This window comes from Sinohyriopsis cumingii, chromosome 4 (genome assembly GCF_028554795.1).
Source record: "Sinohyriopsis cumingii isolate HCF-2022 chromosome 4, ASM2855479v2, whole genome shotgun sequence".
Taxonomy (NCBI): Eukaryota; Metazoa; Mollusca; class Bivalvia; order Unionida; family Unionidae; genus Sinohyriopsis; species Sinohyriopsis cumingii.
In genome coordinates, this window is record NC_142964.1 from 94,790,026 (window position 1) to 94,810,785 (window position 20,760).

Genomic DNA, 20,760 nt, shown 5'->3' on the forward strand with positions numbered 1-20,760 from the left:
ACAGTTATTAATAGTTATTCTTGTGCTATGAAATGTGATAAAAACATATAAAAACTGTTTTATTGACATGCTTATATAGATTAAAAATAGGGCCAATATAATGGTACATAGCATGGCTCCTTTGGCTGAAAAGTAGCTCCAAATTTCTTGATTTGGCAAATTTCGTGGTGCAGAGAAAAACATTTCCAAGGGAGGCCTGCAGTAAGCCTCACTCATTGGTACAGATCCAGAAAAATGCAGATATGAAGACAAATAAAGAATATTTAGTCAGCAGTAATATTACTACTAAACGTTGGGTACTTCATTGTTTAGAACAAATGTTAATTTGTTATATTTAGAAATCGATAAATAATAATGAAATTTCTATCTCTAAACCCCATCATGTGGCCGCTTTTGAGAGTAAGACAGTTTTTGCACTAATATACTGGTCAGTGGCTGCATTAGAGAGATGGCCATGCTGGAGGGGTACTTTTAAATTCATCTGTGGCAAGGGATTCCCACTTTAAAAAGTGGGTTGCTTGGATGGTCAGTATGCTTGAGTGACCATTTAAAATAATAAGAAGCCACTGGTTAGTAATGAAACATTTGGCTATTCACTGCAAAAAAACGTGACGGTTTAATGCGTAAATGTTTATAGAGCAGATTCCACAGGGGGAAATGCGAATGGCCATTGAAAACAAATGACCACTATATACGGATAACTAATATGGTGGATTTGACTGTACTTAAACTTTTTCTTCTAAACTGAGAAATTGTCACATTTTGCATTTTTTGTAACAATTCATCGTTAGTAACTTGACCACTGTCAAACTAATTTGCATCTTCTGAATGAAGTTATCAGTGCTTATGAAGGAACTGATCATATCACATGATTGACTTGTTATAGTCTGGTTCTCTGTCTTATACATTTTATTTTTCTCAATGAAAGAAGCCAAAAAGGCCATCATACCATTTTTGTCACACAAACTTGCATTGACAATGCTTTTCTTCCCAGCTGTTGCATTTTTAATTACAATAATTATTGGCAGTAATAATAGCCAGTGATTATCAATGTGACAAAACTTGATGTCTAAGGAATGCACAGAAGTATGGATAATTGGATTGCTTACCTCACTGCATGGTTTAAAGTTGGGTTGTTGAGCAGCATGTTGGAACAAATGTCATCATGTGGAACTTATAAATCAACAAATATCTGTGAAAGTTTTACCCATAAATATGTGCCTATTATGATGGGTAAATGTAACACTTTGACTCGATATGTTGGCTGCATTAATGGGGTTGCCATCCTAGAGGGGTAGCTTGGAGCACACAATCATGGGTGTCAGAGGAGTCTGGTTGCGGAAAGTGGTTGATTGTGGGTCATGGGGGCATTTCCAGAGCATGATTACTCTTTAGTTATTTGAAGAAAAAAAAGAATTATCCTTTTGAAAGACTTGTAATTCATACATTGTCAATTACACAGATCTGTTGTAAGTTATTACACTGGAAATTGATGAAGAATTACAGTTGTGGATATTGATATCAGTTGGAAAAATTATGGCATGACATGAGTTTGCATGTTTGACCATACCAATACATACATATGCATATAAGCATATAATATATACATTTTTGATTTCCAGCTATAAATCTCGAGTCAAAGGAAAGTTATGGTTATACCTGGCTTATGTTCCAACACAAGAGGAGTCCATCAGTACAGCTGACACAGCAACAGCCCCACCTGAGGAGGTACATATTAATGTATGCTGCATTAATAACTCTCCTGTTCAATATTTACTTATTAATTGATTAATCCTTTTTGTGATGTTCAACTTACACCAATGGCCTACAGTATGAAGATGTTTAGAAATCAACTGCAGATACAAAATTCCCTACCTCTGCTGGATAGTTCAACAGTTGTAAAGGTGACTGCAGAAACCAGGACTTTGGCAGACTGTTTTCATAAAAAAAATGATCAATGTGCCAAAAACAGATGCTGTATAAATTAAAGGGAATGATTAACTCTGCAGGAAACTTTACTGCTCTGTGAAATTTACTGAGTTGGCATATCGATATATTTACTTCTGTTATTTAGTAGCAGTGCTGCTGTAAAAAATACAAGCAATTGTCCAATTTTGCCCTCACGTATAAATGATAGATTGGTTCTCAGAACTCATTATCTTGGTAAAAAGGCAAAGTTTCTAAGAATGCATAATTTTCATCATTCACTGAACATTCAGAAGGTATTTGAATAAAGATTTTTTCTAAAAGAATGATTTCTTTTGGGAGGAGGTTAGTCAAAACTATAGCAACATTTTCAGATCTCCTGCTATGTATTGCCATTCTCTATTATATCTGTTTACAAAGTATTTTATTGGGTAAGTCTTGCTCCAGTCAAATTCAGAAGGGCAGTATTGTCAAACCTGTCTTATTAGAAGTGAATCTGTAGATATTGCGATATTACATAGAAATAAAAACATGGACGCATTTCCATATCCATCAGAGCATCAAAAGGATCATTCATATCTGCACAGTATATACTTGCTATAAGATGAGTCCACTTGCAAACTGGACAGACCCAGACCTGCTGTCAAATAATGCCCTGGCACATCTGGGTCTGTGCAGTTTATTAGGAGTAATCAGTAGAACAAATGAGAGACCCTGATCTGCAGTTGCATTATGTTATGGCAGATCAGGATCTTTTTTTGTTTTGCAGTTTGACGTAAAAGCGAGTATATGGTATATATGAATTATTCTTGAAATAATGTCTGCAGCTGGATATCACCCCAGTTACAATAGACTTTTTATTCCACCACTTAAAGGACTTATTAGACAGTATAATCACAAGAATGTGAGAAAATTCATAATCACTAATCGCAAGGTCATACATATGCATTCACTTATTATTTTAAAAACTATTGCAGTATTTTGATTAGTAATGATTACATTATGCAACAAAACAACAGTCTAATAAGAAAGATGACGAAATCAGTTTCAGTATTTTTATGTACATGTGTGTCTAGTATTAATTTACTGGGGTGTTTTTGTTCATGCTCTTTCATAAATTTTTCAAGGAGCATTTCCCATTCTGTTACAAACTTTGTCTTACCCAGGTAGCTGAGTGGTCAAAAAACACTCACCTTTACAGATCACTGACATCTCACCTCTGTCTGGGTGGGTTTGAGTCTCAGCTGTGAGAAAGCTTGCCAGTAACTATCTTTGTGTCGGTGGTTCTTCCCCAGGTTATATTGGGTTCTTCCTCCACCAGATATACTGGCCACCATGTACAGCCTATGATGTGCTGAAAAATGGTGCTAAACCCACACAACCAACTGACCAACAAACAGTCAAACTGTTGCATGTTTCCATGAATGATGTACAAGTATACAAGGCTATCTTCCATAAAGTCTTGTATACACATGAATTTTTGTGCAGAATGTTTTAATTGTACCATTTGTTGCACTAAGAGTGTGCGAAAAGGTCCAGCACAGCTTTTTGGTTAAGAAATGATTTCTACTTTCTAAAATTTGTGTATAAAACTCTCAATACTTTGAAAAACAGCATCTGTTACTCTTTTGGTTTTGACTGTATAATGTAATATTACTTTGAAAAGCAGAGGCAAATACATGGCTATATGAAATAAATCAGCAGGATCTTTACCTTCTTTTGCAAACCAATAATACCTTGAATAAAACAGAAAAAAATGGGTATTAAGAAAACAGCACAAATTAGTACAATTTACACCTTCATTGTAGACCAGACGATGTCAGTGCTCACTTATTGGATGGTAAAAGAAGTGGATGTGAGGAACTTTTTGGTTTTGATAGAAGAAAAGGGGAATTATCTCCCTTCTGAACACTGTCTATATTATGCCATGTCATTATTTTATGTAGTATTTCATAGACTAATTTGAGATTATAATGAGATTTGGTTGTCTCTTTATTTTATTTTGTCTTTAAAGCGACATAGATTTTTAAAGATTATTAACTCTGCAGCCAATGGTAATTTGCCACAAACAGTCAATGCCTGGTGCAGTCATTATAACACAGTACTGTCAGACAATAGCCAATCATTCCCATGACCAGTGCACAGTTTTAGACTGGTACCATGTTGGAACTATACCATCTGTTGAAATGGTCTCAGTTGCTTGCCTGAGCTTAGATAGTATGTCCAAATCAGGCATAGATTGTTCATACCATTTCAATATTGACTGTATTTGACCTTAAACAAGAGAGATGTTTTCTTATCTAGTGCTTTAACTTGCATGCACAGTTATCAATTCCAACCTGCTATACAAGTTTGGAAGCATATAATAACAAGTTCATCAATCCATCTGTTGACAGTTTGGTTTCCAGATAGCAGCTTTGCAGGAATTCATTGGATTTTAGCCAAAAAAAATTAAATACATTTTTATACAGAAAACCCCTGTCAGCGTTCTCTTCTGGGCATAAAACTTGCATCAGAACCTTTAGACTGATAGCTGTACTGGCCCCCCCACCCCTTACACTTTCTAAGCCCCACTTAACTTTTATTAATATTGCTTAGTCATGCCTTTGACAAGTTTTTTCATGTTACAAGAATGTCTTTCTGTGGCTAAGTTAACCATATATAAAGGTAATGGCCTTTTCCAATGTTTCTCAGAACCAACTGTATTATTTAATAGTGTTAAGGCTGTTTAGTATTCTAGCCAAACACTAATACGTATTGATATGACTTTGAATGAAATCCCCATCTTTCTGCATGCTCGTTAGTTCTGCTAGCCATAAAGTCAGTAAAGTCATAAAGTAAATACACTGACAGTGTTATTAACCCCCTGGTGACAATCAAGTTAGAAATTATACATTATGAATGAAATTACTTAAGTTTTGTGCAATTTTTATATCCTCTGTGAATTTGATTTTTTAAAGTGTGGTACAGGGGTAGAAGCAAAGGGGATGGTGTGTGAATACTAATTATTATGCAAACCAGGTGAGCGATATCAAGCCCACTGGTACCTCTTCTTTATACCTTTGATTCGGTTTTGAGAAGAGGTGCTTCATTCTACCTAAGTGGCTGTCTTTTTCTTTTTGACTTAAAAGTGCACTATTATTTTAAACTGGGAATGTGGTGTCAGTCAGAACCAACACCCCTCTCCTCTCTACCCAACTGCCAAACCTCTCTGGATTCACCACTGATTTGTCACCTTTGGCTCTTATGTCTGTAACAATTTAATACCAGCTGATTCATCAGTAGCTGATACTTGATGTCTTTTCCTTCTCCCTCATGTCTTATTACAGAGTTTTGATCTTGTGTTAAAATATGGCCACTCCTTTTCTATTTTCTCTTTAGCTGTAGTGTCTTTCATGCATGATTGACTGAACAGGCATGATTAAATATGTGCAAGGAGGACTAGGAAGCAGTAACCAAAGGAAAACTAGTGACTGGCTTAATGAGAGATGACTATTAATGAAAGATGATAGTTGCTTGAGTTTTTATTGCACTATGATTTCATTTATTTTCATTTATATAAATTTTGTGATTTTGCAAGCAATTACAACTTGTGAGCATTTGTGGATTTGAAGAAGGGTCCTGTTTGTGTCTAAACCAGGAACATTGTTCTTTTGGGTGTGTGTAAATTTATGGCTGGTTGAAACCACAAAATCACTGAAAGCTGGCACTCCACTGAATTCGCTGTGTATAGTTTGCATCTTATTATAGATGTCTATTCATAAAGAGCACCAGGTATAACTAATTTCTGTTCCATTTTGTCATGCAGCCAGGTTGGGAACTTGTGGATTCAATGGTGAACCATTCAGTTAATGATACCGGTGCATCAGGCCCCATTCAGCAGAACCCTGAGCCCCTACCCCCAGGATGGGAGGAGAGGGAAGATCCTGCAGGCAGGAAATACTATGTGGACCACACCACTCAAAAAACACAGTGGCAGAGACCTTCTGCATCTGGGTAATATATGATTTAGAACATTATCTCTCTTTCTAATGGAGGAATATGACCATATCATAGAAAAATACTTGGAGTTAAAGATATTGATATTTTCTAATTTCTGTTTCAAATATATTATGTGACCATAATAAACAAGAAAAATCCAGAGGCAAGAAAATAATTAGCCCTTCTTTTGGCTTGTTTTAAATTCCTGGAAATGTGCTTGCTGAGACACAAGTCACATGGGAGTAGTCTCCCCTCAAATAGAGCAATGGGCACCAAATTCAGTCCTCTGTTAGTTACTCCACTCATGCTTGGTCAGCAAGCTGTTTTCAGGGGTTTTGCAAATACCTTCCACAAGTTTGAATGCTCCAACCAAGTTCTCTAACCACAGAAAAGTGTCCTCTGTTTTGTAACTGAGTTTTACTCTATTTGGATCTTAGATGAATATTTGCACTTTAGTTGTGCTACTCCAAGGTCAGTATTCAATCTTTATTGCATTTTACTCAAAGTAAAAGATACTTTATTACCTTTATTTCATTAAGTCCATAATTTTCTCTTCCATATATTTATTTTCTTAGCAACCATTTCACTATCAGTTTGGCCTGATACTTGACTTTTTTTAATTTTTTGATACCACTGCCTTCTTATTCATTACAGGCAGAATTAAATATATGATATGTAAAAGGTTTGATCTCGTTGAAGAAAATAATCTCATTTGCAAGATCTGTATGGGATGTTGTTGAAATCATATATGTGAAACGTGCACTCATTAAACAGAGATCAGCTAGGCAGTGGTTTCAGTCAAACAGCTGTCCTTGGCTGAACAGGGGGTTTCTAATCACTCTTCAGAGGATGCATCTAGTATGAGCTTTACCACCAAAGCCACCTCATTTGCAAATGTCTTAATGTCACAGTCACTTGATGCTGAGAAGTCAGTATGAAAAAGACCCAGCATTCCCTGACACCATAGGCACTCCACGTGACTGCAGTATCATTGTTGCCCTGTTTGCCACCACTTTCGCCCAGTCTTAGCAGCACTGAAGAAATTACCTGGCCAGTACCAGCATGGTACATTGGCTCACATGGACCATTCATGAACAGTCCGTTAATGCACATACACCATTACTGGCCATGCTGCTCTTTCACGACCTAGTACTGAACCTAGGGACTAGATGTCAGCTGGATTCATGCTTCATCCACTCCAGCTCTGGTACAGTCTTGCCTTATGACCAGTGTTAATGAAACTGGGTACTGTGATCCTTCTTCCTGGCATTCTCACTTCCAGACCCAAGATACAGACAGGTTGTCACACATGATCATGCCACTTCAGTCTGACTCAATTCTCTCTGCATGGCACTAATTACACTGGATTTCATGATCATGTCTCCTGTAACATCCAGTACCAACTATGTAAAGGCATCACATACCAACACTTGACAGTCCCATCACCAGCCCAGTTTTTGATGTGACATAACGTGAATTATGGCTGTTTCCTCATTCTGGATACCCAGTACCCATCTCTAACTTTGATGACATGCAAATTCAGTGCATAGAGATTACTATTTTGTGACAGGGTCATATTCCCAACATATCCATTGTCCCTGACTATCTCTGTCCAGTCCGTATATAAAATTTTCAAATCCATAACCCTTTTAACCAGAAAAGATCAGCCTTCATTCAAACAGGTACCACATTCAAGTCTAGTCTCTGACATCTTGCACCACTTTGAAAGTCAGTTTCAAAATGCAGGTACTATTGAGGATTTCTTCTCATAATGATACTTCCTGTCTAACTTCAGTCTAATATTTTCACCAAAAAATGTGCTGGTCTTGCTCCTTAAAGACCCTGGGATTGTCAAGGCCATCCCATGTGCACATGAAATCAAAATCTTTTCCTTGACAAATGCAGCTAATTCACAATGTCATAACTTTTTCAATATCTGGTTTCCATAGCTATTTTCAATATCTGGTTTCCATAGCTATTTTTCAATAAGCTGATAGATGTACCCTAAAATCACTCATATACTTATCAGGGCAGTACAACACTCACTTTTTTTATTTTATCACTACATCTGTTAACCACCTGCTGGTGGAAAGAGAGATGCATTTATATCCAAGTCTGTAATGATGTTGTGCTGAACACTTCAAAGATCTTGCTAAATCATTGCAAGAATCATGTTTAGGGCTGTTCATTTGGATGCGGATACCCTATTCAGCAGTCTCATTTCTTCAGTTGCCTCCCAGGATCTGACAGATCATCAACCTCAGTTCCTCTCTTCAACATAGTTTCCCAGTGTCTCTTTTCTCCTATATTTGTCTTGCAATTTTCTGTTTAGAATGGGTACCCAGTTCCATTCTTAGAGTAACTGTATTGCATGTAGACAGGGATATAGAGTTCTAAAATATGATTGGTTCATTTGAAATCAAGGCTAACATGCTATTCTTTAACCACCTTATTGGATTGTGCAGAGCATTTCCTGCTATCACTATCTCATCTTCATAATATTCAACTTCTAGTCTTGTTGAAAAGAAAAGCAGAAGATTCAGAATGTTCTCAAACAAAGAAAAGAAAACAGAACTGGAAGAGTAATTTAACATTTTGCAAATTGTGTAGTTGTGATTTGCTATTGGTCATGGAGGCACCCATGACATAAAACAGCATGGAAAAGCTAATAAACATCAGCTTGCTGCATCATCAACAACACACACACATATATATATATATATATATATATATATATATATATATATATATATATATATACCAGAGAAAACCTTGATGTACTTCAATCCAAAGTTTATTACTACCGCTCCTGTGGCCTAGTGGTTAGAGCGTCCACCTCAGGTGTGGGAGGTCGTGAGTTCAATCCCTGGTCGAGTCATACCAAAGACTTACAAAAATGGCACTAACAGCTGCCTCGCTTGGCGCTTAGCATTAATAGGTTAGTGTTAGGACTGGTCGGCCTGGGGTCAGGATAATGTGACTGGGTGGGACATCATGCTACATGTCTGCGGCATGATGCCCCAGTGCTAGACATCACTATAAGCTACCAGACTGCAGACATCATAGCGATATGACTGAAAAATTGTTAAAGCTGTGTCAAAAATCTAATTCAAACAAACCTGTATTATTACTAAATTTCTTTTAGAATATTCCTCTTTCAGTTACTAAAGATACTGCTGATTTATTTTGCACTTTTTCCAGACAATAAAATTGCAAAGGATTACTTGTGTGCTAGAACAAAAACAGTTCAGTAAAAGAAAATTGCACAGAATTCAGATCATCCGTGATAGATGATTCATTGAAATCAATAGTTATTTAAAAAACAAGGTGTGGACAAGGCTTCTATAAACAGCCTGTCTGATGACTTACTCAGAAGGTGCAAGAGTGCTACACATGCATCTTTGACATAAAATAAGTTATTGTTCTCCTTTACTGATGGTTGTAGATTTTGTAAATAGCTACATATGTATTAAAGTTTTAAAAATAAGTATTTGTTTCTGAAAAATAATTATTTTTATCATAAGCAATAAGTATTTTTGTACTCTGGGGTTGGCAGCTATATTTCAATTCTTGATCTGTCAAAATAAAGTAAGATGCAATCCTATCTGTACCAACCTTTTGTAAAGTCTAAATTTCAAAAAGGGATGTAACTGCAAGAGTCCAGTAAGCAACCCTTTTTGAGGCTTCCTCAACCTTTATCTGAGAACTGCTGTATATGAAACTGTACTAGAGGTAATTTAAGTGCCAGTAAACTTTACAAACTTTTTAGTCCTAGTGTTTTCCAGCTCAACAATAGCAATACATGATATTTTGTTACACCTTGTTGAAAACTGATCAAACTAAAAAATTGACATATTTAGGAGGTCTTGTTATTGTTGGGATGTCTGAGGTTCCTAGTCTTAGTTGTATCTCCGCAGTGGATGATAAAGATAGAGTGCTTTGCCCAGTTTGGGTTCTTAGGTTCTATTTGGCAACTTCAGAAGGGAGAAGGTAAGATAGGAAATGTCCTATGCTTCATTTAATGGGAAGAACCAATATTTTGTCTTCCACCATTTAAAGGTGGATTGCATACACTATCAAGAAAGTTTATCAATCACTCACTGAGAGGGATCTTTTGTTCATGAGAGTCAAAGCCCATAAAATTAGGGCTACATCTGTCTCATGTGCGTATTTCAGTCAGTCATCATTGGAGGACCTTATGAAGGCTGCAAATTGGTGATCACTTATGACCATCTCCTCTTTTTAACTTTGGACCTCAATGCACTAAGCTGAAAGTGTTTTTTCGTTGGGTCCAAGAGTTGTGGCACAAACAGTAACTCAGTCTGTCGCTGTCTAACAGCAGTTGATTGTTCCACTGTAAGGTGATTAATTTTGTTTACTCCCTGGGGGCCATCAGCCACCACATGCCTAACTGACAAATTCAGCTGAAAAGTAGTGCCAATTAATGTATTACTGATATTAAAGTGTAATTTTTGGGGGGGTGAAAGGCTAATTTTAATTATCTACAACTTACCTGTCACTAATAATAGTTGCCCTCCACACTCTGTTGACCTTCAGTAGTCCAAGATTCCTTAAGAGAATGAAGAGCACTACTGTGCATGGGCCACTTGTGAAGAGTCAGACTGGGTCAGTGATGTACACATTCTAAAACTTTTCTAGAATGGGATAATGGTACATTTTATATGGACAAGAGTTTTCCATTCAAAAAAAGGTAAGTTACACAGTAGTGACTGGTAAGTATTACATTAGTAAACTTAGTTTTATCCTACACCCTCAGTTACATTTAAAGTGAAACTTGGGATTGTTGGAAATAATTGTATATTCCGTACATCCCATGATATTTGTTTATGAGAATAAGTTTGGAATGCTGCCAAATTCTAATAACCTCATTGAAAATATGGAACAAATTGAATATATTATTGATATATTATTGAGATAACTTCTGCACCTTTTTTAAAAAAATGTACAGATACAAAAATCAGTAATTTGAGGTTTTTGTAAGTCCTGTGTTTCCATTCATATGACATGACCCTCATCTAGCACCATTTGCCTTTGTAAAAGCAGCAGAGTTTTACTTATAGGTGGATATGAAACAATAAGTAACCCCAATTCATTAACCGTCCTATACTATGAAGGAAATAAAAATGAATGCAATGATGATGGCTCTAGTGAACAGGCTGGTAAAACTCATAAAAGCCAAGATGACATTCATTTAAAAGTGAAGATTAGGCTGAAGAATTGGATTCCAAAACAATGGAAATGAAGAAAAATATTCATACACCCTCAAGAAATCGTTTGCAGGCTGGAATTTGACAAGACTGATGATTTTAATGTCTGTTGGGCATAAAATTGATGACAATGTCCTCATGTACTGTTAGAATTTGTCCCTTCAAGAAAAAATGGTCCACTTAAGCCCATTTTCAGAGATAAAGTCACATTGAATTCCTTTCATGGCAGGATATGCAATCTGCATCAAAGTGCATTTTCATATCCTCTGACACATCTGCTGTCATCAGACATCTCTGAAGGCATTTGGCAACAGAGTCATCAGAGTGCTGTCTTCATGCTTTGGCAACAGATCCACCTTAAGTGCATCACATCCAGGTGGCTCATCTTGCCAGGAAACATGCTGTGTTGATGGAATCAAGCATTTCATACTGGATGGTATACTCATACTTGGTCTTCACTCAGATCTGCAGCCGCTGAGGTTAACCCATAAAATACATTTTCCAACCAGGTGGATCTTGACGCTCCCAATCCTTAGTTCCTGTCCTCTAAAATCTGAAAGCCTGTTCACTTGAAGCCCATTCTCTGACATGAAATAGTAAAGCCTCACTGAAGTTGCTTTGTTGCAGAACCTTTTGTTTGGGTAAGCCTAACTTCATCTTGCAGGGTTAGTGAATTGCTAACCCTTCTCAGCAGATCCTAACCAACTCTAGTTATGAATGGATAGTTCATTTGTCATAATGAAATAATGCAATCAGGCTTCATCACTAAGTACAGATTGCTGTATAGGAGTCATTCACTTGATCTCTTCAGTCTATATGTAAATAAAGCCAGCACTGCATGCCCCCAGTCTGTGCTCTGTCACAACTTGAAATACTCAAATAACTAGTTGTGGGGCCTGACATTGTATCTTCGCATGATATTTTTTACCAAGTCTTTTGGTTTAAGTGGGTGATATGCTCAGAATACTCATTGATTTCACAAAACCAAATATGCCTCACAATTCTGGCAGTCTTTGTAAGCCTTACATTCACATGCAACATTTTGATCTATAGCAGAAATGAAGTGGTTGGCTGGCATGCACAATCTCAGGATTTTATCTTTGACCTTGTTAATGACATCACTACTTCTTTGCAAGAGGTGGGTTGAATATTTTTGCTAAGTTTGCCCTGAAATTTTCCTGATAAAATGCCATTCATTTCTAATTACCATTATGTAGATTTCATGTGATTTTCAGTTGTGCTGCCTTAACTTTAGGGGACCAGTTTTATCCTTCACATAAGGACTCAGCCATATTTCCCTCAAAGGGTACCCATTGTAGGAGTTGGATGCACATGCATTTTCTGTTCCATTATGTTTTTGGTATCTGGAATAGTTATTTCCCATAGATAAAATCTTCCATGGTCTATAAGATATATTTCCGAAAGACACAATATTTTGTCTTTCTTTAAAATCAGGAAGTGGTTGCAGAGTTTATTTTTAACTTTAATGTGACGGAATTTACTATAATTTTCTTTCTTCAGTAATACTTACCCAATCAAAATACAGGCACCCCCTCCCAAGCCCTCTCATCAATGACATCCTTAGACCAGAGTGCACATCTACTCCATCTGTAAGTGATGAATCTATCGATTTGGTACCACCTTTCTGACTTTCATTTTGGCAAGCAGAGGACAATTTTCTATATTATTACCAAAACAACCCAAAATATGTGATTAAAATTCTTTTTCTCAATTGGGAAGGTTTGATTTGTGAGAGTATTGGATATTTTGATGTATAATGATAAGTATTACTGCAGAATACATTTTACTCCAAACGTTGGTTTCAGCAGTGTCAGTGTCCTTGAATTGTGATCTAGTTTAGGATAAATTGCTTCTGTAATTGATTGCAATATTAATTGAACAATATGATGGCATTATTGAGTAAGCTTTTCCTTATTTTGTATTTCAGTTCAAGGGGCTCAATAAATATAGCAAGTGGAGAGAATCTAAGGTAAAAGATAGTAATAGAAGTTTATCCCACTAAGTTGGCAAAAAACCCACAAAGAACTGACCATATGTGGTATTGTTTTTTGTATTCATAGAGGTTGACCAAAGTGGCCAGGCAGTTTGACCATTCATTATCCCCTCACTTTTGTAGAAAATACGGGGATATCATTATCCTGTCTATCCAGATGTGTGAGTAATGTTGGGCAGCTCCACCTGCATCATTTGGCATAGACTTCAAAACTTTGGATACATTTATGTACATTGGTTTTAAAATTTTGAACAAACCCAGTTGGTGGGGCTAGGGGTAGGTTTATATTTAATTCAAGATAACTCGCAGTTGATCAACCAGAAAGGTAACTCACAGTTGATCACCCAGAATGTTAACGTGTATCAGATGAGGGTTTGAATTGATATATGTGTCAGTTCCTTAGGGCATATAGTTGTGGTCTCTGGGTCACAACTAAAAACTCTCCAGATATTGATCCTATAACTATAAATGGGCATAAAAAGGTAAATTCAGATATATAAGTGACTTTTTGCTATATGAAAATGACTTTTGCCTGTGGATCTGTTGTTACTATCAGTTTCCTGTGGGCCTGTGTTTACCCTTTGCTCAAAATGCTCAAGCTAGTGAAATCCTCACCTTATAACTATTATATACACTTACTGAGCAGGAAAAGACAACTGCAACTGAGATGGTCCCTGAGATCCATCATTTTCCCACTTAGCTCCTGTGTCACAATGTTGAAACTGGAGGCCATGGATTTTGTTCAGTACTTCTGGAGTTTGCACAGTTAGAGTCACTACTATGAAAGCTTCAAAAACTTTGGTAAAGGCTCTGATATTGATGTAGACAGCATTTAGTTTTTATAAATTATCAAGTTCAGATGATTTTTTGATGTAGACATAGAGAAAGAACTGGTAAATTTCGAGTGTGAGAAATGGCAGCTATGGTTGGTCACATGGCGTCACATGGTTGATAGAAATTTTGTATGGGATTTAATTCATAATACTGTAAGTTCTTTTTTTTACATTTTAACTTTATATTATGGGAAATAAATTATTTGTTGAATTTTACAAAACTTGTTGGTTTTCACACTTTTCTCTTACCTGGTTTAAGACCATAGGACCATAATAATATTCTCATGTATTAATGGATAAAGACAATGTACTACGACTAAGACCCTGGGGTCCAAACATCCATCTGGCAGAAAAATATTTAGTAAGATTATGAGCTGTGGTTGGCATGTTTAGTCTGAATTTATTTTCTTTTTGATAATTCATATTTAAAGTGAAGTGTATTAAATCTTCATAGGGGTGTTTTACAGTTGGGTCCATCTATCCATCACACTCTTCTCTGGATAATATCTCCTGAATTATCAGAGTTATCTTCATGAAACTTGGTATCCTCTTGTATCCTGACTAGATAGCATGTCTTGTAACTTGTTATCCTCTTGTATCCTGACTAGATAGCATGTCTTGTAAAAGAATGGGCTCTGTCTGATTAGCATTTTAACAGTTATCCCCAATTTGTATGTTGTTTAAAATGTATGTAGAGGGTTATTCTTTAAGCACTTGCTTACTTTGACAGATCTTATTTCCATTGTTGTCACAGTTTCAATAGACTCGTTGTTTTGAATGACTGCAGAAAAATGCGGCATGGAGAAGGTGCTTTTGATGACATTTTCACCTTAAGGCAGATCTTTGTCAGAAACTGAAAGTACATTGGTAATTCATATAAATATAATGCCAATAATTTGTATGTATTATTGGGAAACTGTTTTTTGAAATTGATGTTGTTGTTATAGGATTTAACACCATTTTGCAGTACAAGATAGGCTATACATGGCAGCCAGTATAACTGGTGGAGGAAGAACCCAGGAAAACTCTAGAAAGAACCACCGACCCACGAGAAGCTACTGGCAAGCTTTCTCACATACCCATGTTATCCAAGCCTGAGACAAACCTACGAAGACTGGTGAGGTGGCAGTGATCCAGAATGGTGAGCACTTTAGAACACTCGGCCACTCGGGGACCCTGTTGAAAATTGAAATTAGAAAGTTGTCTGCGTCAGATGTATATATTCCATGAACCATTTGTTTTTATAAAAATATTTTTATCTCTATTTTCAGTCTTTTAGATCCAGTGCCAGGCATAAATGATGAAGATAATGAAAACACCCCACTGCCAAGTGGTTGGGAAGAGAGAATAGATGCTAATGGTAGGACATACTATGTCAATCATCATACACGCAGAACAATCTGGGAACGACCAACAAAGTAAGTATAAGTAGATACTGTATGAATATACATTAATTTCTCATGTTGGTTATTGCAGTGAACCGCAGACAGTTTAGACTGATCTGCAGTCATCACATAATGTGTTGGTAGACCAAGGTGCTGTTTGATTCAAATTGTCAGAAGAGCCATGGTAGTGCCTGTGACCTGCCATCATCACATAATGCATGTTGAGTCTGGATCTGTGCATTTTTTCCTCCATGGTGACTTGGTTTAATTTTCCTTGGCACCATTGGCTGGCACCCCTTTAGCTTCATTGTTTAAGGAAAGGGAGTAGGGCTACTACTGATTTCTTCGAGAAGGGTTTTCCATTCCACTTCTCTGAGAAGAGAGAGGACCAGACAATTCAGCAGAGACATGATATTGAACTATTTTATTGTGCTGTAATGAGTTCAAGGAGACTTAATAAAAAAGGAAAATTACTTTAATGAATAAAGCTAACATTTCATATAATTAAAATTTACAATTTTTTTAAGTTATGGATTATTAAATCTGCCAAAAATGACCCCCAACAGTTAAACAATTTATCCCCCAAAGAAAATATTTTTTATGCAGTCATTTGGGTCATGGAATGAGCTCATTTTATTTTTAGCAATCCAGCTCAGGAGAATGAACTTCAGCAGCTGAGGCAGAATGAGGCAGCTCAGCTTTACAGACAGAGGCGGCACATCAGCACAGAAGATACCATTAGTAATGAAGATTCATCAATAACGTCACAGAGAGAGGAAAGACCGATGCAGGTATATTTCCTCAACTTATACTGTATCTAATATAGATTCCCTATCCCTATATTCCCTTAAAAAAATTAGCACAAAACTCTAATCAAAAAGCAAAAGAATTGTAGCATTCTATGACTAGTGAGAATAAAATTACAAAACATGAATTCCTTTAAATTTGATGATGGTTCAGATTTATTTACATCAGTGAGCAAGAACCATACATGTTAACTCTTTCCATACCAACCACATGTATATCCATTGCATACATGTTAACTCTTTCCATGCCAACCGCGTGTATATCCACAGCATACATGCATCTTGCCTCCGCAGTGACTATTAAATTCTCTTGTGAACAAGCACTACTATCTGCTGTTGTGTATATATTTGTGGATTTTTCTGTATGCAGGTTATGCCTACTTGATCTTAGAGGTATATATCGATCTACTTTGTATGTTATAGTTTAATTGTAAAAAATTGTCAGGAGAAGGACATTTAGGAAAATAATATATTGTTCTTAATGAGATGTCATGATTAATTGTCATCATAATATCCAGTTTTCCATTAACTGTTTAAATACCAGTACTGCTTTATTGACCCACTGTTCTGGCTGACTGCCATTTTCGTTACTGCATCTGGTTGGGGGGCTGGCTATCAAAGCCTGATGATGATGCAGCCAAATAATAACATTTTGGCAGATGATTTGGGAGTTGTGGGCTAATTGTTTATTTTCCTCATAACTGACTAATTTTATATAGTAAAGCTATGCATATATCAAAACTATAGCTACCTTTAATCTGTGTCATTCTTTTATCCCACCGACTTTAACAAGATTGATAAGAAAATCCATGGATTGAACATAGAACACACTAGTTGTAATTCTAAAACGTTTAATTATTTTATAGAAAGTTGTCTGTCAGATTTGCATACATAATTATTTTCAAATGTTTAACTCATCATGTTCTAGCTGAAGTTGTTGGTAATACCTGTAAAAGTAGTTAAATATGAATGTCACACTGCCTGCACATTATGGAGACCTCATGATGCCTTTCTTCTTTCAGATATTGTCAGACTTTTCTTTCATACATTTTGCTGCATGGTTGTTAGTTTAAGATATAATTCCTTCCTTTTAATACCAGATAAAAATATTTAAAGAAGAAATCTAGTTTTTTCTCTTACCCAAAATGAAAGTAGGACTGATTTCAGTGAACTCGGTGACTTGCAGAGCATGTAGCTGTTTTATCTACACTGCACTGTTTTCATCACCTGATTCTATCTCAATTTCTGATTGACTGAACAAAGATGATAATTGATTATCAATGCCAACACTTCTAAAGTCAATATTGTCAATTTTTTCATCTGAAAAACCTTAAAATTATGATCCAAATCACTAGCAAAAGCCATTGTTTTCACTGTCAACCAACACAATATAACACACTAGAAAACTCCAGAGAATCTCCATGTTCTGTAACTATACTTAATATGTGATGTCTTTCACAGCAAGAACCATCATTTGGTTTATACTCTACTTTGATTGGTTCAATGTCCTTTTACTGTCTATTATTGACAAGTAAGATCGTCTGTAACATGAACATACAGAACAGATCTGTGATCACATAAGGTATAGAGCACATAACCAGCAAGTGGATATGTCCTCTATAGAAGATAGCAGTGCTTGTTTACTTAGATGTATGCAGTCACTATGGAGGTGGTGGTAGAGAAAGCGTTAAAAAGAGTAGTCATTGATGTTTAACTTACTGAGAAAGCATAGCCATACACATTCAAAAATCACCCAGTTAGAAAGTTAAATACTAAATTAAAAACTTATTTTTTTATATAAGATATGTAACATAGTCATGAGTGTTGGGTCCCAAAATAGATGATTTTACATTCCTGAGAGTATTTTTTACATTTGTTCACCTAATTCATGGTACAAGATGTGAAGGTGGGGGGGATTGGGATGGTAGGGTAATAAATACAGATGAGACGCTAGGTTCAACAGAACACTTCTTAAATAATGTGAACTGGTTATTATTCATGGGTACCATTTGGACTTAAGTTAATTTCACATAATTTAAAGACCCAGTGAACAATGAACTGGCTGTGACAACATTACTTCCCCCCCCCATTTTCTCATGTCCAGATTTATGTCCCAATGAAAATGAAATTAATAGCCATGAAATTCACAATACATTAATTAAACTGTTGTGTTTCAGAGATCTAAATCAGTGGCTTCTACTGCTGTAAGTAAGATATTCCATGATTGTACTGACTTTTTCCTACACTGACGAAGCTTTTCCATTACCATCATAAAAATGCAAACCTTTAGTTAACAGACAGATGAAATAGTGTAACCTGTTGTAATCAAACCAAAAAGCGGTCTAAATATTTCTAACAAATTGAATCATTTAATGGGAATTTTTAAAGTGACATTAATTATATGGAACAGAAGTTTTTTGGCTACATTGGATGGATATTTAGAATTTATCTGTTGCCAGATTCTTTTGGCAGTTTAGATTTCTTTGACTCTCGGATATCTTATAATTCATAATTTAGATAATTACATTTATTTATTTGTGCCTTCCAAAAGGCAGGGCCTTGAATGTTGTGACAACAATCCTTCAGTGTATCCTCTGTCTGTTACTTTGTTTGATTTTAGTACAAAATATTTAGCTTAACAGCATTTACATTTACTAAACTTTGTGGATGGTTTGTATTTGGGCTGAAAATGTTTATGTGTGTGGATTTTTTAATGTAGCTTTAACAATTTTTCAGTAATATCGCTACGATGTCTGTAGCGTGGCAGTTTATAGTGATGTCTAGCATTGAGGCATCATGCCACAGACATGTAGAACAATGTCCCACCCATTCACATTATCCTGACACAAGGCTGACCAGTCCTAACACTTACCTGTTAATGCTGATCACCTAGCGAGGCAGCAGTTAGTACTAAGGTCTTTTGGTATGACTTGACAAACCTGTGACCTCCCACATCCAAGGCTGACACTCAAACCATTAGGACACCGGAGCAGTCTCGAGCTGCAAGAGCAAGCTCATTGTGACTGATTATTGAAGAATGGTTTCTACAAAGTAACACCAGTTCCCTATCACAGGCCAGACTTTTTTCATGTAAGGTAAGGTATAATCTTTTGAGTGAGAAGCAGTTGAGAAGTCAAGGTCATGGATTGAAAGAAACAAATGGTTTCCACACAATAACTTTAGTTCTGAATCACTAATCTGGATTAGACACTGTGAATGTCTTTACTGGGGGTAAGGTAGAAGCTTATTGATCTTGGAGTCAGAAGTTCAAAAGGTTAAAATCACTTTAGCTGAAAAAATTAAAACATGTACTGTCACTAAAGTGTATGGATGGCTTACACTTTGAGGAAGAAAGAAGCTGATTGATTTTAGGGTCAAAGGTCAAGGTCATTGACTGAAAAGAAAAGAAATGGTTTTGCATAGTAAGTTTAGTTTTAAACCTGTACCTTGACCAAAGTTTGTGGAGAGCTTGCTCTTAATGTTAGAAAGAAACTTTCTTCATTTTGGGATTAAAAGGTTTAAGGTCAGAGTAGTTGTAACTTAAAGAAAACTGAGTTTTGGACAGCAACTTTTGCTTAAGTTCTTGATTAGATTTTCTGAATGGCTTGCACTTAGGGTAAGAAAGAAACCTGTAGATTTGGTGGTCTATAGTTCAGAGGTTAAAGATCATAGAAAATCTAGTAAAAAAAAAATGGATTCAACACAGTAAGTCAAGTTGAACAGCACATACCTTGACCAAAGTCAGCTGAGACTTCTTGATCAGTAATCTCTGGGGTCAGCCATGCTCTGCTAGAGCCTTCATGGAGGACCATTAAATATGGGGTAGGGGTATAATATACTTTTCAAAGTACTCATGTTCTGAATATTTTAGTCCATTTATTCAGACAGATGCATTTATAATGCTAAAAATTTTAATTCCTCTTAATTTCAGACTTATTTTTGGTATCACTGCACTAATTAAGTTCATTTTATTTTTCTTTCATTTTTCCACACTTTGATGTAATTCAATGTGATGGCTATAAGCTCAGAGGCACAAAGACCATTTTCTTGTGTTAAGTTTGTTGGCACTACTCATCATGCACTGCTGGGAGGATTGCCTTGAAACTTTAGAATTTTTTTATCCCAAAGTCTAGTTGGTTCTAAATAAAAATGCTGCCCCTTGGATATCCAGTATGGCCACCACAGCAGCCATCTTGAAAATCTTTTCACTGCTACTTCTAACCAGATGGTCATATCAACATGAGGTTTTCACAGAAAGAGTTATGATGTCTAGTTGATTCTAAATGAAGCACTCATGACTGCCATGGAATCCATCTTAAAAGTCTTCTTTTTCCTGCTCCTCCTGGACAGGTTATTGACATGGGTTTTCACTAAATGATTTCTTTTGTGTCTAGTTGGTCCTAATTGAAATTGGTGTCATTCTGATGTCCAGTGCGGTCACCATGGCTGCCATCTTAATAAAGTTTTTGTATAGTTACTCTGAGAATGGATGGTCATATAGACATGAGCATTTCAGTAAAAAGCTTATTATGATGTCTGTATGGTCCAAAGTGAAAAAGGTGACATACTGACATTCATCTACTCCTC

The 20,760-nt window shown here is 36.2% G+C and overlaps 1 protein-coding gene across 5 annotated transcripts in view; it reads left to right on the forward strand.

The window, feature by feature from the left end:
* The window catches only part of LOC149801705 (E3 ubiquitin-protein ligase NEDD4-like), a 110,181-nt gene that overhangs the window by 25,177 nt on the left and 64,244 nt on the right, over window positions 1-20,760 (forward strand). For 3 of the 5 annotated variants that reach the window (XM_089955975.1, XM_089955978.1, XM_089955979.1), the window contains exons 7-12: window positions 1,623-1,740; window positions 5,735-5,922; window positions 13,084-13,125; window positions 15,254-15,400; window positions 16,011-16,158; window positions 18,351-18,377. In XM_089955975.1, the coding sequence (XP_089812101.1) occupies window positions 1,623-1,740; window positions 5,735-5,922; window positions 13,084-13,125; window positions 15,254-15,400; window positions 16,011-16,158; window positions 18,351-18,377 (670 nt within the window). The remainder of the gene's footprint in view (window positions 1-1,622; window positions 1,741-5,734; window positions 5,923-13,083; window positions 13,126-15,253; window positions 15,401-16,010; window positions 16,159-18,350; window positions 18,378-20,760) is intronic. The other 2 variants (XM_089955976.1, XM_089955977.1) reach the window with 2 other exon arrangements.